Source organism: Megalops cyprinoides, unplaced genomic scaffold, assembly GCF_013368585.1.
Source record: "Megalops cyprinoides isolate fMegCyp1 unplaced genomic scaffold, fMegCyp1.pri scaffold_28_arrow_ctg1, whole genome shotgun sequence".
Classification (NCBI taxonomy): Eukaryota; Metazoa; Chordata; class Actinopteri; order Elopiformes; family Megalopidae; genus Megalops; species Megalops cyprinoides.
Genome location: NW_023494724.1, coordinates 429,989 through 452,500, shown reverse-complemented (window position 1 = coordinate 452,500; position 22,512 = coordinate 429,989). Strand labels below are relative to the sequence as shown.

The following is a 22,512-nucleotide window of genomic DNA, read 5'->3' as shown; positions in this document are numbered from 1 at the left end:
GGACTTCTCATTAAGGTTACAGCTACTGAGTCTGTAGAGAGGATAAAATAAACATCTTACAATGGAAAATATCTTTTAGACCAAGTCTTTTGAAAAATCTTCACGCCGTAGCAGAACATTTAACAGGTAACAGTCAGTTGCTTATGACTTGAGAACTGACCCTAATCTGGAAACTGAATCATGTATGAAAGGCAGCATGTTACTGAGGATACCAATCACCCAGTGCACATGGCAGTGATATGATGATTTCATTTCAGAAGCCATAGCACCCTGTAGCCCTCCCTTGACAAGCAGCCAGGCCTGGTTAGTATCTGTGTGGGAAATGATCTCAGAAAAGAAGACCTCTGCTGGAGGTGGTGTTAGATGGCCAGTAGGGGGCAGTCTTCCATCTGATTCAGGTACAAACCCAACACCCAGTGCAGTGATGGGGATTCTGTGCTGGTAGAAGGTGTTTCTCATCCCTTACTTTATCTATAATGGTTTTGTTCAAACTGAGCTCTAAATGAATTTATTAGAGCTTACTGAATTTATTTATTAAAGGTACCAATCATTTTTCACTTTTCTACAGTATCTTTATAGCAGATTGTAGCAGTCTGACTACAGTCTTACTAATGAGTAATGTATAAAGTGGTCATGATCTACATTTATGAATCAGATCTTACAAACTGTTTAGTAATGCAGCTCTCCAGAATTAACCACTAAAACAAAACACATACCAAGAGACACAGGGGTTCATTTCTTGCATGCGAAATATAGTTATTCAGGGAAATATACACTACATAAAAAAATGCATCGCCAGGCAGCATTTAAACCTTTTCCTGCTTAGGGGCATTTTGTTTGTTCCAATTTGCACACCATGATTGCAAATTTCATAGTTTACTAATGATACTAATGACTGACAGTCAGTCTGTGTCTATTTGTATATTGCTCTATCTATACACTTTCAACAGTCATAGGACCCACCATGTATTTGCAGGAAAATACATTTGACTATGAGTCTGACTATACATGGTTTGAAAAGAATAACATGAGAACATTTTAGTAACCAGCACAGAGCACTGACCTCAACCTAATAAAGTATCTTTCAGATGAACTGGAACACAGAATTAGGGCAAGGCAAAGACAACCATCTTCAGTGGTGGAGCTTACAAATGCTTTAAAGGAGTGGAGCACAATGCCACCAGCTTTCTACCAGAAATCAGTAGCCAGTCTCCCACTGAAGCAGCCATGAAGGCCAAAAGCAGGCCAACATGCTATTCTTTCCACAGAATAAAGACGTGTTTCATTCTCAATCCTCTGCCTGTTGTAACACCTTTCTACCTTCCTCCCAATGTGCATATGAGGAACTGCATATATATCAATAGCAAAGGCACATACTACTACTGCTAAGTGACAGTTATTAATTGTATATTTCATACATTATGGCTGGTTAGTAAATCTCATGTGTGTTTCTGTACTCTGCCAACAAAGCACACAGAATCCTTTAGTAAATTTCACCCTGGATCTTTTCTCACAGTCAGCTGAACACACTCATGAGTGAGTGATGGCCAGTCAGGGGTTACTCAGCCGCAGTGTACAAACATTTACTTCTCTATTTTTCAATATGACCAGACGTTTTCATTCTTAAAGTCAAAACTGTTTAATAAGGATCCATATTTATTATTTTCTTGGAATCTTTCAGGCATTACTTAATGTATGAATTCAATGAAAAATGCTGATGAATCAGGATTATCAAGCAGCATAACTCACCTCAGAGTCTGCAGTTTACAATTTGGACTCATCAGTGCAGCACTCAGCAGCTTCACTCCTGATTCTCCCAGCTTATTTTTGCTAAGGTCCAGCTCTCTCAGGGGTGAGGTGGCTGACTGGAGAGCTGAGGCCACAATTTCAAAGGACTCCTCTGTAAGGTTACAGTTACTGAGTCTGAAAAGACAGAAAGCATTCAAAAACATTAATGATCAAATATTCACTCCAAAAAAAGCATTCCTACTTAAAACTGTGCCTGAGAGAAAAGTAATCACCTGATCCTCTATTTGTATGGAAAAGCTCTGAAAATATTTAAGAGATATAATCTTTTTAATCAAAGTGTATTAACAAATTAATTAACAAGTTTTATTTGTTTTTATTTCATTTTATTTTGTTTGTTTTTATAGCAGTGATCATCCCAGCACTGATTGTGGTGCTGTGTCTGTGGAAGTCTTGGTCCTCCTCCCAGGACTAAATCCTCCATCACTGCTACTGCATCTGCCTGCAGTGCTGCTGCTGTGAGACTCTCTGCTACTCCTCAGGTTCCTGATAACCCAGCCACCTGCTGCTGCTTCCATCCCCACAAAGCGGTGTTCCCATCAGCAAGATCGCCACCACAATCTCACAAACTCAAATTGGCCTGTCGGTGTGGTGAGAGACTCTCAAATCTCCTGCTCAGTTCTGACTCCTAGGCCAGAGCTCAGATGCAACATTGCCAAGGAAATAGCAGGATGTTTCTCTGTGGGACTAAGGTTGGACAATCACCTTTCAGCATGAACAAGGAGAATGATGGTATTTACAATAAGATGAAAATGCTGTGTCAATCTTCTTACATGTTTTTACTGCTCATTTTGAATGTGAAAAATGCAGGAATGCCTATCGAGGATCTCAATCGCAAATCAGTCCTGCTGCAAAAACTCACTTTAACATTAAATGAAAAGTACAAGGTGTCCAGGTGCCAGCATTCAAGATACTGACATGTAATTGGATCTAAGAGTAAGAATGGGACCAAAGGAATTATACATGCCACCACTTATACAAAAATGAGGGAGTCAGAATCTTAAGAAAGAGTTATGAAACAGATGTGCGAAAAAATCACACACATCTAAAGGGAAAGATGTCATATTTCATTATTTTCCTTGTAGATGGAGTGAAGCTTTTCACATCAATTTGGTATGTTTAATTTTTCCAGACTAACTGCCATTTAAACTATTTTCTAATCACTGAGGAACGGAGATTCCAATTCCTTAAAATGAAGCTGTTCTAACAAAAGGAACAGCTGAGGAGATGAAGATGGCTACACAGGAGGCACAGGAGAGGCACTCATGAAAAATACAGACTGTAAATTCCCTTTGATGGTCTGCTGATGTGTGTTTCTGCAGTGAAGAGGAAGTGAGTATATTGTGATGTGTGTTTCTGCAGTGAAGAGGAAGTGAGTATATTGTGATGCGTGTTTCTGCAGTGTAGAGGAAGTGAGTATATTGTGATGTGTGTTTCTGCAGTGCAGAGGAAGTGAGTATATTGTAATGTGTGTTTCTGCAGTGCAGAGGAAGTGAGTATATTGTGATGTGTGTTTCTGCAGTGCAGAGGAAGTGAGTATATTGCGTTGTGATGTGAATGATGCCGCTCTGTGCATCAGCCATAATGCCTCTTAGTGATGGGACATGCAGACCTGTCACTGGGCTCCCTCTGAAAGCTCCCTGTGGCCAGAAAACCACAGGTGGAGAGGACTTGCCTCTGCACTTGTACAGCAGTATTGCATCTAGTTGGGCTCTCCAGTGCTGGGATCAGCAGCATGCAAATATATAGGAAGAAGCAGTGCTGTACCATTCATACTCATGCACCATAAAGTCTGCCTAATCTCTGAACGCACGCTCATGGAGTAAGGTACCATTAGCCACATCCTCCAAAAGTGCTACTACATGAAGTAGGACAACAATACACATCTACAGTACATACAGTACATGGAGCATATAGGTATATCATGTCTTTGTTAAACTGTCACACCAGTAAAAATAATTTGGTTATGGTAGCAATGCTGTCACATCAATTGAAATCACATTGTCATTCAATTTCCAAATTCTTGATTTATATTATGATAGTATCTCATTTAATCTTTTCGTTGAGGAACAATTCAAAAACCTGTTAATATGTTATTTGAATTGCATCAGTCATTACTATGAATATTATTTGTGTGGTTGGTTTCTATAGTCTATTTATTTCTGAAAGTTATCACTACATGTAATATTGACTTTTATTGAATTTTCCATACACACATATAGTTGGGCAGATTCAACCATTAAAGTTAATACACATACCAAGAGAAACAGGGGCTAATTTCTTCCTTGTGAAATACAGTTATACAGAGATACACACTATATAAAAGACACATCCATAGGCAGAGTTATGTCTGTCTGAATTTTTCTCACCAAGAATGCAAATTTTACAGACTACTAATGATCATTGAGAGTCAGTCTCTGTCTATGTGACTATGCTACTGCATCTCTACACTATCCCAGAAAAAGTCACAGGACACCCTGATTGCAGGGAAACGGTTGTGACTATGAGTCAACAACTACCTCGTCCTCATCGCTGCTGCTCTCACTGTCCTCACTGCCCTCAGGAATAAGCATAGCTTTGCCTTTCGCCATAAAACTTACAAACATCAACCTAAGAAAGATATATGTGTAAATTGTCTGATCCTCAACAACAAATGTTATAAACATGACATGAGAGCATTTTGAAATTTACATCCTCATTTCTAGTTATTACAAGTACATTTGCAGCTGCCTGAAAACTAATTCTAACAGCCATTATGGGGTAAAACAACCCTACATAAAACATATAAAAGGAATCGATATATGTGGGAGCTGAACATATCAACAAGACAAAAACAAGAAGACAACAAGAAAAAAATATGTTGGAAATCAGCTTCTTTATTCACTCTATTCACTCTTCCACAGGCATGTAATTGGTAAAATTCATAAAAAAGAATAAAAATAAAATAAATAAAAATAATAGGCCCAATATCTGAAGTGGAGAGCCAGGGGCGTTAGTTTATAAGTGTTCAAACAGGTCTTAATCACCTGTTTATTGGTAATATTTTTATGACTTGAGCTATATTTTTCCTCAAATAAGCCATAAACATAGCTAGGTTGTCAATTTCAACCCAGTCATAAAAGTGAACTGGCTAGCTAACTCATAGGTGTCAACCTATACCATTTGTTCGTATAAAATACCGGGTTTGCACATATGCACTGTGAGATACGGGAAATGTAGTGTAATACGGGGTTTCCCCAAATAGAAAAAAAAAAGAATTAAATAAATAATAGAAATTAACGACCTGTAAGGAGGCTGGAGAGCAAACTCCAACAAAAGAACGCCAGGGAGGTTTGGAGTAGCATGAAAGCCATCACTGGCCAGGGAAAGGTAACTGGCCATGGTATAGAAGGTGGTGTGGATGAGGCCAATGAGTTAAATCTGTTTTTTAACAGGTTTGATGATGCGGCTTCTGCCCACCCTTCCCGCCCCCCGGGCCTATCCTGGGACTCCGCCCCTCAACCTGTTTCATCTGCTCCCCCTCCCCAACTCCTCTCAATGACTCCCTGTGATCCAGACCATCCATCCCCACCTCCCCCTGCTCCCCTCCTCCATCGGGGCTCTCTAATAACTCCACAGGGCCAATCACCTTCTCTGCAGAGATGTGAGAAGGGAGCTGAGCAGGCTACGCCTGGGCAAGGCAGCAGGTCCTGATGGTCTCAGTCCCAAAGTGCTCAAGGGTTGTGCTACTCAGCTGTGCAGGGTGTTCCAGCACATCTTTAACCTGAGCCTGAACCAGCGAATGGCACCTCTCCAGTGGAAAACATCATGCGTTGTCCCTGTTCCCAAGAAAAACCACCCCAACACCCCCGGTGACTACAATAAAGTCAATGGAGAGGCTGGTCCTGAAGCACCTTCGCTCCGTAGTCAAGCCATCGCTGGACCCCCTGCAATTTGCCTACGGGCCACGCATGGGTGTGGATGATGCCATCTTCTGCTGCACAGGGCCTACACCCACCTGGATGAGGCAGGCAGCACTGTGAAGGTCATGTTTTATGACCTCGCCAGTGCTTTTAACACCATACGGCCTGCCCTGCTCAGAGAAAAACTCTCGAACATGCAGGTGGATGCCCAGCTAGTGGCCTGGATTACCAGCTACCTCATGGGTCGGCCACAGTATGTGAGGCTGCAGGGATGCGTGTCTGACACAGTCATGAGCAGCACGCGGGCACCACAGGGGACCGTCCTGTCTCCATTCAGCAATAGATACATAGATACAGCTCACAGTCCTGCTATCTGCAGAAGTTCTCTGACGACTCTGCCATTGTGGGCTGTATCAGTGGGGAACAGGAGGCCGAGTACAGAGGGGTGGTGGACAGCTTCGTGAGGTGGTGTGAGCGGAATCACCTGGAACTCAACATCAGGAAGGCTAAGAGCTGGTGTTGGACTTCAGGAAGCAGAGGACTCCTCCGAACCCGGTCAGCATCAATGGTGCTGAGATGGACATTGTGGACGATTACAAATACCTGGGTGTCCACATCGACAACAAACTTGACTGGACTAAGAACGCTGCTGCTCTGTACAGGAAGGGTCAGAGCCGCTTGTATTTTCTCAGGAGGCTCAGATCCTTCAATGTGTGCAGAACCATGCTGCAGATGTTTTACCACTCGGTGGTGGCCAGCGTGATGATCTATGCTGTAGTGTGCTGGGGTAGCAGGGTGAAGGCAGTTGACGCCAGTAGACTCAACAAGCTCATCAGGAAAGCTGCGTCTGTCCTGGGAGTGGAACTAGAGTCTCTGGGGGAGGTAGCGGAGAGGAGGATGCTGCAGAAACTATGTAGGATCATGGACAATGCCTCTCACCCCCCTGTATGCCACACTGCACTCGTATCAGAGCACCTTCAGCCTCAGGCTGAGACCACCGAGATGCACTACGGAACGCCACAGGAAGTCATTTCTTCCTGTGGCCATCAAACTGTACAACTCCTCCCCCTTCTGCAGGAAGAACAGCTGAACCAGTGAAAAATGGACAGTACATATTTTTTTCAACATCTACCTAATGCAATATAAATACCTCATCAGAAATATAATACCGTGCAATATATGAGCAAATTCATTACACTGTGTCTTACTTATTTATATTTTTCTTATCCTCTGTTTATTGCGTTGCTGCCTACTCTGTCTTATTCTATTCTATTTTTATTTTTATTTTATTTTGTATCTTCATTGCTGCATTGTTTTTGATATTCATACTCTTTAAGTGAGCAATTTCTCCAGCACAGTAATTTCCTTTGGGATGAATAAAGTTTTATGTTATTTTATCTTATATTATCTTATCTTAAATAGTAAATTAAGCTGTAATATAAATTAACAGGCTGTAAATCATCTGATAATGACTAGATGATGCAAATAGCAAGCTAGCTCACATGCGCAGTGGTTCTGTGGTAGGCTACGTCTGATTTGTTTCTTGCGTAGCGAGCTAGCTAAGTAGTAATCCTGCCGAATTTTATTAAACATTGTAGGGAAAAACGTTTCCTTGTAGCTGGATGTCTCAGGTAGAAAAGTTTGGCAAGCTAGACTCCACAGTCATAAAAGTTAGCGGTTTCTTCCGCGGCTAGCTAGCATTAATGATGTAGCCTACTAGTAATGATTCAAAAAAATAAGTGGGAGAATACACCATTAAATAAAATATTAATATTATACTAGACAATATTATCATTTATGGTTTTATCCTTTCAATTATTTTAAAATGTAATTTTGTTTGGTGCCTGTGAAGCTTAGTGTGAACACGTAATGTCAGTACTGCGCAGGTTTGATGAAGACGGTGATGTGAGAGTAAACATAAGTCTCGTGTGACGCATTCAAACTTCAAAAGGGCATTCCAAACACAATTTCTGTTGCCGTCTATGAAGGCCGTCTATGAAGGGAATGACTGCCTGTCAACTGCCTTCCGAATGGAACGCACAGGCGGTTTTATTATTTTTTTTTTGCCTTCTCTGATTGGCTAGTACTCGTTGCCTTCGTTCGTTAGGAGTGAGATGGTTAGGGTAAGAATATCAGGGTCAGAGCCAATCAGAGGCAGAGTAGGGGCGGGTCTTCGCAGAATGCGGGTGGGAAGAAATGCAATCCACAGAGAAGGTAAACAAGTGTTTCTGAACTTCTGCTGTTGTCGGTCACCCGGCCGACCCCCCCCCCCCCCCCCCCCCAAAAAAAAAAAATTTCTCCTGCACAAGTCTCGTAGGTGACCTATTTTGATCTCAAAACGGCGAATTTCGCAGTTCGAGTTTGTATCTTTAACACCTGATTAGAACGTTTAAGAAACGTTTCTTATTGGGTTCCTTCCATTGGTGTCAATAAACACATTTGGTGGTATACACATGTAGTTTACACATTGCTTTTGTTGAACACCAAAATACAACCCAAATCAAATGGTTTTGGCTCAAATAACGTGTTTGGCAACTTGGGTTTTAGTTTTCCAAAGATCGTGAAAATCGTGGACATGGGGCCCCAGGAGGTGCGTTAGCCCTGGACCCTGGTGAGGCTTAATGCACCTCTGCACACAATGATCCCTTTCTGTGAATCCGTCATCAGCGCTGCACTGCTACACTATGTTCACAGGGTATTCTAAATGACTGCAACACAACTGCACCACTGCCTTTTTATTTTCACCTACAGCTGAGATTTCCTCACACGGAGCAATGGGGTCACCACTCCAACCAGCTGTGTTTCTATGCCACTGCAGGCAGCTAGAGATTTGGTAATGCAGACACTCACGTTCCTTTATGAAAGTGTAGATGCTGATCATGCCACTATGATCCTGACAGTACCAGCAATAGCACAGTTGTGCCAATAATCAAAACAATGCATATCCTCTCATTAATTATTTTATTCATGCATAAAATGATACACTGATAAAGATCATAACCATTACTGCTTACCTCAAAGCCTGTATATCACACACTGGACTCGTCAGTCCAGCACAGAGCAGCTTCACTGCTGATTCTCCCAGCTTATTGTTGCTGAAGTCCAGCTCTCTCAGCTGGGAGTTTGCTGACTGGTTGAGGGCTGAGGCCACGAGATCACAGGACTTGTCATTGAAATGACACTGATCCATTCTATAAAGGGAGAAGAGGCTCTTCTTAGAACATGATGAGGTCTCTGAATGACAAATGGACCCCAATAAAGACATCAAATGCACACTTCCTGTCATGGGAGTGACCGGGACACAAACGCAGACCATGCGATCCTCAGGTTCAGGGCGTTTATTTGAACGGCAGGCAGTAGAGCGGTCAGAGACAGGCAGGGTTCAAAGCACAGAGAAGCAGTCCGGGGGCAAATCCAAAGTCGGGGAATCGGGGCAGACAGGGTCGGGAACCAGGCAGGCGGGAAATCAGGCAATCAAATCCAGGCGGCAGGCAGAATCGTAGTCAGGATGCAGGCAGGAAAAGTGATAACAGCAGAACATAGAGACAAAACTACAGCAGGGACAAAACAGGTCGGAAACACTGAAACAAACTAGCAACAAGACAGAGACACGCAGGGAAGATATAGGGCTGGGGTGATGAGGAGATGGGATGCAGGTGGGCAGGCAGGCAGGTGAAGGTGATGGGGCCATCAGGCGGTCGGAGAGCAGGCGGGGAGTGGGGCGGGGCTGGAACACAAGGAAAACAAAAGCACATGGACAGGGAAAAACAAAACACCACAGCTAAGGGGGCAGAGCCCTGATGCTTCCTGCATTGAGACTCTAAAGTTATTCAGCACAAAGGGGCACATTCATAGTCATCAAACCACGCTGTGAGAGTACTGGCCTGACCAGTAAACAATCTTTACAATAAAGCTCAAAGGGCCTAATTCAGACCACTGAGTTTTATACCTGCTCCTTTTCTCTTCCTGCAAAGAGAGACCTGGAATAGCCAACCACGACTTGAGACAGCCTTCAGTTTACATACAAAGTTGCATACTAAGTACATACTAGTTAAATACAAAGCTTCATTTTCCCAGACAGTGTCATACTGCACCAGAGGAAATTTCTCCTACACCAAAAAAAAAACAATATGATGATAACGTTACCATCACTGTTACTAATAGAATGCCATTTTCCATGCATTTCACAATACATACATATATATATATTATTATTAGAATTTTTTGTTCTATCTGCTGTAACACACAATTTTCCTATACAGTACACTCTGGGAAGTACTCAGAGAGGAGTCAGTTGTCCTCATTTTATAGAGAAAACTGTATAAAATAAAACAATAAAAACTGTTTCCTCCCTGACCTATGTATATTACCTGACTACATTAGTTTACAGACATTGAATTCTCAAGTTTTTAATATTCCAAGGCAGATTGCATCTAAGACTTTACAGGTATAATCAATTCCATTTTGATTTGTATAGTGCAGCTAAAGATGGTTGCCATTATTCCTGTAACCAGAAAAGTCAAGATTCTCCATGATAACTGTTTAAACTTCTTAGCTGAATGTCTGCATCTCTTTAACAAAATGAAATGTTATTATAATCACCATAGCTTTCAGAGGGAATACTTTTTCAGCTTGTCCCATTACTTGTGTCTGATAGCCTGCATCAACACTTCTAACTTTTTCACACATTACAGTAAACTCCAGTTAAGAGTGTTTCACACTGTCCTCCACATGTTTTACCAGGCCAGGAAACTATCCCTTTCAAATTCAGCTCTCATGACCATATAAAACTTGTTCAGTCTGTAGAGGGCCATTACTGTTCATAATGGATGGTTGGTTACAATGATGGTTGTGCATTAAACAGAAATATACATTTTAACATTTTAATGTGCGTTTTAATATGCTGTTCCACAGGATTCCATGGGTATTCCTTTTGTTTATATAGACAGTTTGTATGAATCTGCTGATAACAGAGCTAACAGACTGAGAGAATGCCAATGTCAAATAAGTGAGTGCATCAGTGAAGAAGAAATACAGTACGCTGTTGACATTGCTAATAATCCTGTCCAAATAAAAATGACAGGATGAAAAACATAATTAATGAGTAAATTCTCACCTCAGAGTGGGTACGTTGCTCAGTCCAGCACAGAGCAGCTCCACTCCTGAATGTCCCATCTGACAGAAGCTCACATCCAGAGTCTGCAGTTTACAGTTTGGACTCATCAGTGCAGCACTCAGCAGCTTCCCTCCTGATTCCCCCAGCTTATTCTTGCTGAGGTCCAGCTCTCTCAGGGGTGAGGTGGCTGACTGGAGAGCTGAGGCCACAGTTTCAAAGGACTTATTTGTAAGGTTGCAGTCACTGAGTCTGAAAAGAAAAAGCACAAACAACAATAATGATCAAAAGCATGTCTACTTCAAACTGGGAGAAATGTAAACACCTGATTGTGTACATTTCAATTGGAAAATCCTGAAAAGCTTTTACAGATTTAATGATTTTTTATTGAATCAACAGAATTGTATTTGTTATCTTCATTTGATATAATTGATTTTAATGACTTTTATAGCAGTGACCATCCCAGCATTGATTGTGGTGCCGTGTCTGTGGAAGTGTTGGTCCTCCTCCCAGGACTAAATCCTCCATCACTGCTACTGCATTTGCCTGCAGTGCTGCTGCTGTGAGACTCTCTGCTACTCCTCAGGTTCCTGATAACCCAGCCACCTGCTGCTGCTGCTTCCATCCCCACAACCCGGCGTTCCCGTCAGCGAGATCGCCACCACACTCTCACAAGCACAAATCGGCCTGTCGGTGTGGTGAGAAACTCTCAAATCTCCTGCTCAGTTCTGCCTCCTAGGCCAGAGCTCAAGTGCAACATTGCCAAGGAAACAGCAGGATGTTTCTCTGTGAGAATAAGGTTGGTCAATAAAGTTAAGGCCAAGATAAACCTACTTTCCAAACCAGCCTACAACACTATTACCCATAACAGGAAATTCACATGATAAAATAATTGTCCAAAATATTTGTAGTTGATTTCATATTTTGTGATTCTGCAATAATTTTAGCAGTGAAAGGACGAATTGAAGGAGATATTAAACTTTCCTCGATGGTAAGTTTCCTGATTCCTCTGCTTCCATGGTATGTCTGCATGCATTGTATCATATTCTAGCAGATATGTTTTCAGGATAACCATGGCATATTAGAAAAGTGATAATAATATTAATACTCACAGAGCCTTTCTGCAGCACCTCACAGCTGGAACCAGTCTCCTGCGGCCCTCGTCTGAGGTCCTGTATTTCCTCAGGTCAAACTCATCCAGTACCTTCTCTGACATCAGGAGCATATAGGCCAGGGCAGAGCAGTGCACAGGTGAGATCCTTCCACAACTTCTTGGGTTCAGGTACTTTTGGACCTCCTTCATAAGTGAATCATCGTTCAGTTCAGCCAGACAGTGGAACAGATTGATGCACCTCTCTGGGGAGGAATCCTCCCTCTCCAAACTCTTTATGTACCGGACTGTTTTCTTGATGCTCTCTGAGTTTCTCTCTGTCTTGGTCAGAAGGCCTTTGAGAAGCTTCTGATTGGAATCCAGTGAGAGGCCGAGAAGGAATCGCAGGAAAAGGTCCAGGTGTCCATTCTTACTCTCCAAGGCCTTCTGAACAGCTCTCTCATGCAAGTGATACAATTCAGTGACTTCAGATTTTTGGCCAAAAATGGACTTCAATGCCTTTACATTTTTGCTTGCATATGAGTGAAACACAGACAAAGCAGCCAGATACTCCTGGATGCTCAGATGCACAAAGCAGTACACTTTCTTCTGATACAGCACAGACTCCTCTTTAAAGATTTCTGTGCACACCCCAGAGTACACTGACGCTTCAGTGACATCAATGCCACACTTTCTCAGGTCCTCTTCATAGAATGTGAGAGTGCCATTTTCCAGGTGTTGAAAAGCCAGCTTCCCCAGTTTCAGAATCATATCTTTATCCAGCCCCAGAAGCTTTTGTGGATCTGTCTCATTTCTTCCCTGATACTTCTGATTCTTGATGTTGGACTGAATGAGCAGGAAGTGGGTGTACATTCCTGTCAGAGTTTTAGGGATTTCTCCACAGTCAGCTTTACCCAACAGTCGCTCCAGAACAGTAGCAGAAATCCAACAGAAGACTGGTATGTGACACATGATGTAGAGACTCCTGCATGATTTCATGTGAGAGATAATTCTGCTGGCCTGGTTCTCATCACTGAATCTCTTCCTGAAGTACTCCTCCTTCTGTGAGTCATTGAAACCTTGTACCTCTGTCACACGGTGGATGTATTCAGGAGGGATCTGACTGGCTGCTGCTGGCCGGGAGGTGATCCAGAGGAGAGCAGAGGGAAGCAGATTCCCCTTGATGAGGTTTGTCAGCAGCACGTCCACTGAGGATGCCTTTGTTAAATCAGATAGCATCTCGTTCTGCTGGAAATTAAAAGGAAGTCTGCTTTCATCCAGACCATCAAAGATGAACACAACTTTGTCAACTTCAGACTCAATGTTTTCAATCCCTCTCATTTCAGGGTAGAAGACATGCAGAAGCCCAAGCAGACTGTATTGTTCATCATTAATCAAGTTCAGCTCCCGAAAAGGAAGAACAAACATGAAACGAACATCCTGATTGGCTTTTCCTTCTGCCCAGTCAAGAATGAACTTCTGCACAGAGACTGTTTTTCCAATGCCAGCGATCCCCTTCGTCAGCACAGTTCTGATGGGTTTCTCTTGTCCAGGTAAGAGCTCAAAGATGTCATTGCAGTTGATTGCAGTGTCTTGTGTGGTCTGTGTCCTGGATGCTGTCTCAATCTGCCACACCTCGTGTTCATTATTGACCCTCTCACTGTCCCCCTCTATGATGTAGAGCTCTGTGTAAATATTGTTGAGGAGGGTGTGTTTTCCTGATGTAGCAACCCCTTCAAATATCCGCTCAAACCTCTTCTTCAGACTGGATTTCAGTTTCTCTTGGACTTCTGCACAAAAATGGAGGCATTTTCAGAACAGACTGTTGCTGAAGGGTGTGAGAGTATTATGTGTTAAACAGCAGTAGTGTGCCAGTAGATAGTGATGGTTTTATAAATGTGTGAGGTTTTTCAAGAGATGACCTTATCCAGATAACCCTTTTTGGTTTGTACAGATTATACACTGAAAACCATCTTACTTTTTTCTCCTTCCAGGTCCTGATCATCGGAACACAGGGGTGAAGCATCTACAATCATGGACTGCACAGAAATAAAGACATCAGTTAAACCAGAGCTTAAGCATGTAGAATGAAAAAGAATATGAAAGACAGATAAAACTAGAAACGTGCATTTCCTGAAGAAAATACAGAGTGTGATTGCAACCCGGCAGCGAGAACATGCTAACGTATATGAGACAATTGCTAGGAAGTGGCTAAGTGGTTGCTAGGGTGTTGCTAGTTGGTTGCTAGGATGTTGCTAAGCGGTTTCTAGGTTGTTGCTGGATGGTTGCTAGGCTGTTGCTAGGTGGTTGCCAGGGCATTACTAGGTGGTTGCTAAGGTGTATAAGGTGGTTGCTAGGGTGTTGCTAGGTGGTTACTAAGGTATATGATTTGGTTGCTAGGGTGTTGTTGGGTGGTTGCTAGGGGGTTGCTAGGGTAAACAATATGGTCGCTGGGGCATTGCTAGGGCATTGCTGGGCAGTTGCCAGGGTGTTGCTAAGTGGTTGCTAGGGTAAACAATATGGTCGCTGGGGCATTGCTAGGGCGTTGCTCGTGGTTGCCAAAGTGTTGCTAAGTGGTTGCTAGGCGGTTACTAGGGTGTTACTAAGTGGTTGCTGGGGTAAACAATATGGTTGCTAGGGACACACCCACCTTTTGGTGAGTGTTGGGTCACATGACCCTAAGCACCAAATCATGTCCCTTGGTTATTGGTCAAATGGTGACCAAGGGGTAAGGCTTTGAGAAATTCACTGAAGTGAATGGGAGGATGGAAGGATGACTGCGGGGTCAGTATGGGTTTCAATGAGTGTTGGGTGGCATGATCTGAGCCAGCATATGAGTTACTATGAGCGTAGGCCAAAAGGTGACCGAGCGGTAACACTTTGGAAAATGAACTGAGGTGAATGGGAGGATGCAGGGATGAGTGAAAGAGAAAAAGACGAATGCCAGTCAGCATGGCTTTCAATGAGTGTTGGCTGATTCGACCTGAGGCAGCATATGTGGCACGGTGGCTGACGAGCCAAAGGTGACCGAGGAGCACGAATTTGAAAAATGAATTGAAGTCAATGGGAGGATGGAGGGATGAATAAACGAGTAAAAGATGAGTGCGGGTCAGTATGGATTTCAGTGAGTGTTGGATGGCACGACCTGAAGCAGCATGAGAGGTAGCTTTGCTGACGGCCTAACCGTGACTGTGTGATAAAGGCTTTGAAAAATGAATTGAAGTCAATGGCAGGATGGAGGGATGAATAAATGAGTAAAAAAAATGATTAAAAGATAAATGCGGGTCAACACGGTCTTGGATGAGTGTTGGGTGATTTGTCCCGAGGCAACGTGTGAGGTATGGGGGCTCTGGGGTGAAAAGTGAGCGAATGGGAAGGCCATGAACTGTGAGGGGGTGATTTTGAAAATGAATGGGAGTCTATGGGAAAAAAGGGATGAAAAAACGACAAAAACCAGAGAACGAGTGCGGGTACGGCTTAGCTGTATACAAGCACACCGATCCGGGTCAGACCGGACGGGTTACAGTTGGTTTGGGGTCGATATCTCGAAAACTATGGGAGGAGAAGCGTCCCAAAATTTGGTGGAATAAGAAGAAAAAGAAGAATAAAACTATCGGATAACAATTGTTTGCTTGCACTGCTTTGCATCACACTAATAAAACTCATCGGAAAAAAAAAAATCGGAACTCATTCTGAAACTTATTTTGAACTTTTAGTGTGATTGCAATGCTTCAGTGATGTCAGATTAATGAATGTACAGAAACAGAGTATGACTGAGTGAGTATGCGAGACAGACAGGTGAATGGCTTAATACTGGACAGACAGATTCAGATGAATGAGTGACTCCAGGTGCAGACAGATTCAGGTGAATGAGTGACTCCAGGTGCAGACAGATTCAGGTGAATGAGTGACTCCAGGTGCAGGCAGATTCAGGTGAATGAGTGAAGCCCCCTTACCTGCTGGCAGAGACTCTGCTGGTTTCCAGTGGGTTCCACCAGTGTGTGTGTCTGCAGTGTGTCTGCAGGACTCAGCCCTTCCTGCTGGAGCTCCTGCACAGGCCCAGCCAGCGCTGTGTGTGTGTGCAGCATGGGACGAGTTCTGGACCTCTTCCTGCACTGGGGGCAGGCATAATGTCCTGCAGAAGCAGACTGCTCCCAGTAGCTGCTGATGCACTGTCTGCAGAAACTGTGTCCACAGGTAATAGAGACCGGCTCCTTCATCACCTGCTCACACACTGCACACCTGGACTGGAGCTCTGACAGCTCACTGCAGACACAGAAATATCTGTTTAATCAAAATCAGAATGAGAATCAGTCTTGATTGGCCTTGATTTACACACAAGGAATTTGACTCTGGTTCCAGTGTCTCTTGTAGTGCATTCACACAATGATTTAAAAGGTGAATATAAAAAACGAATACCAACGAATACCAACAGTAGTGGAACAACAACAACAGTAGTGCAGCACACATACGAAGAATGGCGTAAGGATAGCTGTTGTAGCAAGCGATTCAGCTAGCTTGTGAACTCAACCAGTCAACTGTGATGAAATGGTATAGACATTGCATTGTGTATGCTCTCCACCAATTTAATTACTTCCCGTTTTTTGCAGGTCATGTTCTGAATACAATAAGATCATCCAGACATCATAAAATCATAAAATTGTTTTCATGCCAATGTTAGCCTGGCCTGCCCAGGCTATCCCAGCCATCTTTGTAGTGTATATGTGGTGTCCAAAAACTATAGCGGTTAGCCTGTCACCTAGCTTAGAGTGTTTAAATGAATATCTATAGGGGTCTATTTGTCTCAGCCAAGTTAATGTATCATAGAAACAACCCATGTTGATGTACACACAAATGGTTGCCCATACATCTTTTAATCATACACATGTTTTCATGCTACATGTAGCCTTTAGCCTCCGCCATCTTGGTCAGACTTTTTTTGTTACTCCCGCCCCCATACAAACTGAATGAGAGCGAAGCGAAATTTGCTGCAGTGGAAGCATACCGTTATATACAACTATTGCACTGTGTCATATGCAGCCATTGCACTGTGTTATATACAGCTACTGCACTGTTATATATAGCCATTGCATTGTGTTATATACAGCTAAAACAAATTGCTGTACAAACCCACAGCCTGCACTCCTGTACACTTTAACTTATTGCTCAGTTAGCAAGATGGAAACAGGAGATATTTGCTCAAAATCTGTAACCTGGCAGATTAATATGCAGTGTTGTGCAACTTCACACTTCACACTAGCTAGTTCAAAGTTCAGTTCACACAGATTAAAATGAACAAGTTCACATTCATAGTTCACCATTTCGAATTTTGAACAAGTTCACAGTCCCAGTTCATTTCTTCCATTTTAAGTGAGCTGCTCAAGGGACTATTTTATTCGTACATCTGCATGCACACGGGATATGGGCAGTTGGTTGCGAGCTGTCTATCTGATGAGTTGCACTAATAAAAACGTCTCAAGTATGGAATAACGCCGTCCGTGTTTATTCATTAAGCAGTAACTTTAACACACCCAAGGATTCCGAATCTCACGCAAACCTGAACGAGCTCAAGTTCACGTTCTTTAGTTGCAAATGGATACGTTCAAGTTCAAAATGAAAAAATGAGCACATTCAATGAACGTGTTCTTTTCACGCGTTCATGCACAACACTGTTAATATGTGTGAAATATGTCTATCCATGATCAGACACCTGTTTTAAAGCATCATAAAGCTACATTGTTTCCATGAGCCATTTTCCCATGAGGATGAAACCTGCATTGTCTCCTTAAATGTTCACTGACCTTCTATTGGGATTAAGGGATTAAGTTAGCCGAACATTCTCAAGACCTGAACTATCTGCAAATGATCTTGAATGTTCTGTAGGCAAACTAGGCCAGCTCTCTACCTAGGTCACAGCAAGATGTACCAGCTCATAATTATTCAAAACTAGGTGAAATTATGGAAAAGTAAGTTCAATATATTTCTAGATAAATATATGCATATTTTAGTGTATATTTTATATTTTACATGTATTATACTACATATTTCATAGCAGTTACACTAAAAGGGCATAAATGAGAACTGCTCTTTTAATGAGACCTGAGTGCAACCTCAGAAAATAGATATGCAGACACTAGATTATAATGCCTGCTAGATACAGCTGAATCACTTTAAGAGGATTGTGGGATACAGTTCTTCAATCAGGCATTCTAGAAAAGAAATCAGAGGGAAAACACGTGCAATGATTTTAACAGCAATCGAGATACCGTTACTCAGATATGCCAAAGTTGTAAAAATGATTTTTTTAAGAATGCTTGTTCAACGACAGTGTGACTGTGAGTTGCTAATAGAAAATTATGAATTCAGAAAGAAGATGTGATGTTACTTCATGGCTTTATGAGCTTATCATACTGATGTTACATGAAAAATCTCAGTCATGCTCTTGCTTTTGTTAAGTAGCATCTGTTCTAGTCCAGATGTGCAGGGTTCTGTTTAAATGTAGGATGAAAAGACAGGATGGTGCGCACAGACATAGCGGCTCAGTACACCCCAAAACATAACTGTGTTTGTTGTTGTTTTACTCCTTTTACTTCTTTTTTCCTGAAATTCAATCCTGGTGCATCGAACTTAGTGCATCGAACCTTTTCTACAGTCGGGAAGAACTTCTACATATAGGGACAACGCACCAAATTTCCATCATGAGTGCCTTCCAGCACTCCCATCAGATACCAGCAGGGATAGTAAGAGCACCGGAGTCTCCATGGATTACCATACCGAGCGGCAGGCGCCAAAGATGGCGGAGAGAACGGAGACAGAAACGAGGATGCCGGGCCGGTATCCGAGCAAGGCTAAGGAATGCCCCTCACAAACCACCACTACCCAGTCTCTTCATCGCCAACGCCAGGTCACTTTCCAACAAAATGGACAAGCTGAGACTAGGCTTATCACCGCAGACACCCACCCGGGAATGCTGCGTGATGATAATTACACAAACTTAATCCAGGAGTCCCCGATGCAGCCATTGAGCTAGCAGGCCGCTCAACCCACTGCAGAGACAGAAACAAAGACTCCGGTAAGAGCCGCGGAGGCGGCCTGTGTATTTACGTTAACTGGCGCACAAACGCTGCCATGATCGACAAGCACTGCTCACCTGATCTGGAGTTTCTGGCATTGAAGTGCAGACCCTTCTATCTGCCGCGGGGGTTTTCTGTTGTTATTGTTACAGCCGTGTATATCCCACCAGATGCAAACGCTAACCTAGCACTCGGCTATATGCTAACAGCAATAAGCAAACAACAGAATGCGTACCCTGAAGGGTTCCTCGTTGTTGCTGGAGATTTTAACCGATCTGAATACTGTGCTCCCGAAATTCAACCAACATGTTAAGTGTGCAACTAGAGGGGAAAACACGCTGGACTGTGTCTATTCCAATATCACCAAAACAAAAATGAAACCCACCACCAGAACTGTTATAACCTGGCCTAAAGGAGCATCTCTACAACTGCAGGACTGCTTCCAACGCACCAACTGGGACCTGTTCTCTGATCAAGATGTAGATGTATACACCTCAACAGTACTCTTCTACATCAGGACCTGTGTTGAGAATGTCACCATCAACAAACGCATTCGTGTTTTCCCAAACAGGACACCATGGATGACAAAGGAGGTGCAGATCCTTTTGAAGGACCGCAACGCAGCCTTCAGATCTGGTGACAGAGAACAGAACAGTGCTGCCAGACACAACCTGAAGAAAGGCATCAGATGTGCTAAGGCCGCATACAAGAAAAGGATCAAGGAGCACTTCACCAACAGGGGTCCAACACGTGTGTGGCAGGGCATTGTAAGATTATAGTGCTTCTAACTTCTGACCAGACATGGTTCAGAATCAGAGAACTGTTAACCTGATGGCCTTATTATCATAGTTACAAAGGAAGCTCCACACCTTGGTGCCACGCTACAGTTGGAGCCAAGAGCAATTGATTAAGGCAGGCAGCAGACATCAAGTCTAGCATACAACCGGGAGTGGGCAATTGGCAACCATCACCACACAAAGACGCGGTCAGCATCAAAAGATCCCGCTTTGCATTGGGAACATAGGTTGATGCTGCAACAGTGTAAAACCTATTGTTTGTTGCCATTTGTTTCATGGTATAAAAGGCCGATCACGGTAACAGTTCCCTGAGTTAAAGCTTCGCAGGCAGAGATGCTGCCGGATTCCATCGCCGAATAAAGCTTTTTCTCCAAGCGCGCTTTTGGTCCGGTTCGTTTACTTTTAAAATTAGAACAAAATCCAACAATTGGCGAGCCAGCCAGGAGGAGCTGATACGAGAGAAACTCACCGACACATCTACGAAGTGGAACAATTCAGCAGAAGAATCGTGGAGATTTTTCCGGTTGAACTTTCAAGTCGAAGATCGGCAAGACAAGAGTCTGCGGGTCCGCAAACATCGCAAAGACCTTAACTCGGTAAGAAACGTACCACTCCTCTTGAAGAACCTAGCTATTTTATAAGTAAACAAACCAGTAAATATACGTATACGTAACTGACAGTGTTTTGGTTAACACTGTTGATAAGAGCTCTAAAAAAATAGGCCGAGGTACCGAAGTCTAGGCTAGGGAAAGCCTAAGTTTATAGTCAGCTCACGTCGTGCTATCTAGCCGGTAAATGTTTAGTTATATTTTCCGATTAGATCAGAGGTTGACGGAGTGTGAACTATAGTAACGTAGTCATCTCACATCGTGCCGGTTATCAGACTTCTAATCGGAGGTTGATGGAGTGACTAGTGTAAGCAACGGGGTTGCTAACTAAGTTTATAGTCAGCTCACGTCGTGCTATCTAGCCGGTAAATATTTAGTTATATTTTCCGATTAGATCAGAGGTTGACGGAGTGTGCACTATTGTAACGCGGTCATCTCACATCGTGCCGGTTATTAGACATAATCGGAGGTTGATGGAGAGACTCGTGTAAGCAACTGCGGGTTGCTGGACACCTTCCTATGGTTAGGAAAGGTTTCTGGTGTAAGCTCTGGAACAGAATTCAGTACTGTATAATTATTCTTCGCTGTGAGAGAGTTGGAGAATTCAGTTTTTAAGTGTGAGAGAATTAGAAACTGGTACTTTTCTTGATTGTGAGAGAGTTAAGAAGTAGTGCATTATACTGGTATTGTAAGTTGTTAATTGAGCTTCGGATAGTCAGCTCACGTCGTGCTATCTAGCCGGTAAATATTTAGTTATATTTTCCGATTAGATCAGAGGTTGACGGAGTTTGTACTATAGTAACGTGGTCATCTCACATCGTGCCGGTTATTAGACATAATCGGAGGTTGATGGAGAGACTCGTGTAAGCAACTGCGGGTTGCTGGGCACCTTCCTATGGTTAGGAAAGGTTTTTGGTATAGTCAGCTCACGTCGTGCTATCTAGCCGGTAAATATTTAGTTATATTTTTCGATTAGATCAGAGGTTGACGGAGTTTGCACTATAGTAACGTGGTCATCTCACATCGTGCCGGTTACCAGACATAATCGGAGGTTGATGGAGAGACTCGTGTAAGCAACTGCGGGTTGCTGGGCGCCTTCCTATGATTAGGAAAGGTTTTTGGTGTAAGCTCTGGAACAGAATTCAGTACTATATAATTATTCTTCGCTGTGAGAGAGTTGGAGAATTCAGTTTTTAAGTGTGAGAGAATTAAAAACTGGTACTTTTCTCGATTGTGAGAGAGTTAAGAAGTAGTGCATTATACTGGTATTGTAAGTTGTTAATTGAGCTTCGGATAGTCAGCTCACGTCGTGCTATCTAGCCGGTAAATGTTTAGTTATATTTTCCGATTAGATCAGAGGTTGACGGAGTGTGTACTATACAAACGTAGTCATCTCACATCGTGCCGGTTTTCAGACGTGAAATCGGAGGTTGATGGAGAGACTATGAGTAAATATATAGTCAGCTCACGTCGTGCTATCTAGTCGTTAAAATATTTAGTTGTGACAGGCTACTGACACGCTTATATTTTCGATTAGATGAGAGGTTGACGGAGTGTGTACTAGTAATATAGTCATCTCACATCGTGCCGGTTATCACACTAATCGGAGGTTGATGGAGAGACTAGTATAAGCAACTGGGTTGCTGGACACCTTCCTATGGTTAGGAAAGGCTGTTGGTAAATTATTATATATTATTATTAAGTATAATTATTCTTCGCTGCAAGGGTTGAATAATTAAATATTTAAGTAAGAGAACTAAAATTTGTACTTTTCTTGATTGTGAGAAAGTTAAGAATTAGTGCATCATACTAGTATTATAAGTTGTTACGCGAGCGTTGTTTTTCCGACTGTAAGTAATACGTAAATGTTCTAAGTAACGTTAGAAAAATTATAACAGTATAAATTTATATATATAAATTTATAACAGTAAAAGCATACTTAAGAATACTTTTCTTAAAAGCTATATGCTTAAAGAATTTGTATTTGTTTTTAAGTCGCTGAAATTGTAAGCACTTTAACCTTCCAAATTTGGTTTGGAATGACATCTTGTTTCCTTAATACCGTAAAAAAACTGTAAGCATAGCCTTCCGACCGAGGTTCGGAAAGAATTAGCATTTTAAAC

General features: G+C 42.6%; 1 protein-coding gene across 1 annotated transcript in view; it reads right to left on the bottom strand.

Moving 5' to 3' along the window:
- Positions 1 to 16,834, bottom strand: part of LOC118772315 (NACHT, LRR and PYD domains-containing protein 12-like) — a 25,046-nt gene extending 8,212 nt beyond the window's left edge. Inside the window, exons 1-6 of the mRNA XM_036520587.1 lie at positions 16,812 to 16,834; positions 15,868 to 16,177; positions 13,890 to 13,950; positions 11,934 to 13,701; positions 1,750 to 1,923; positions 1 to 31 (exon numbers count right to left, since the gene is read on the bottom strand). The exon at positions 1 to 31 is cut by the window's left edge and continues 143 nt beyond it. Coding sequence (XP_036376480.1) covers positions 1 to 31; positions 1,750 to 1,923; positions 11,934 to 13,701; positions 13,890 to 13,950; positions 15,868 to 16,177; positions 16,812 to 16,834 — 2,367 coding nt within the window. The remainder of the gene's footprint in view (positions 32 to 1,749; positions 1,924 to 11,933; positions 13,702 to 13,889; positions 13,951 to 15,867; positions 16,178 to 16,811) is intronic.
- Between the last annotated feature and the right edge of the window lie 5,678 nt (positions 16,835 to 22,512).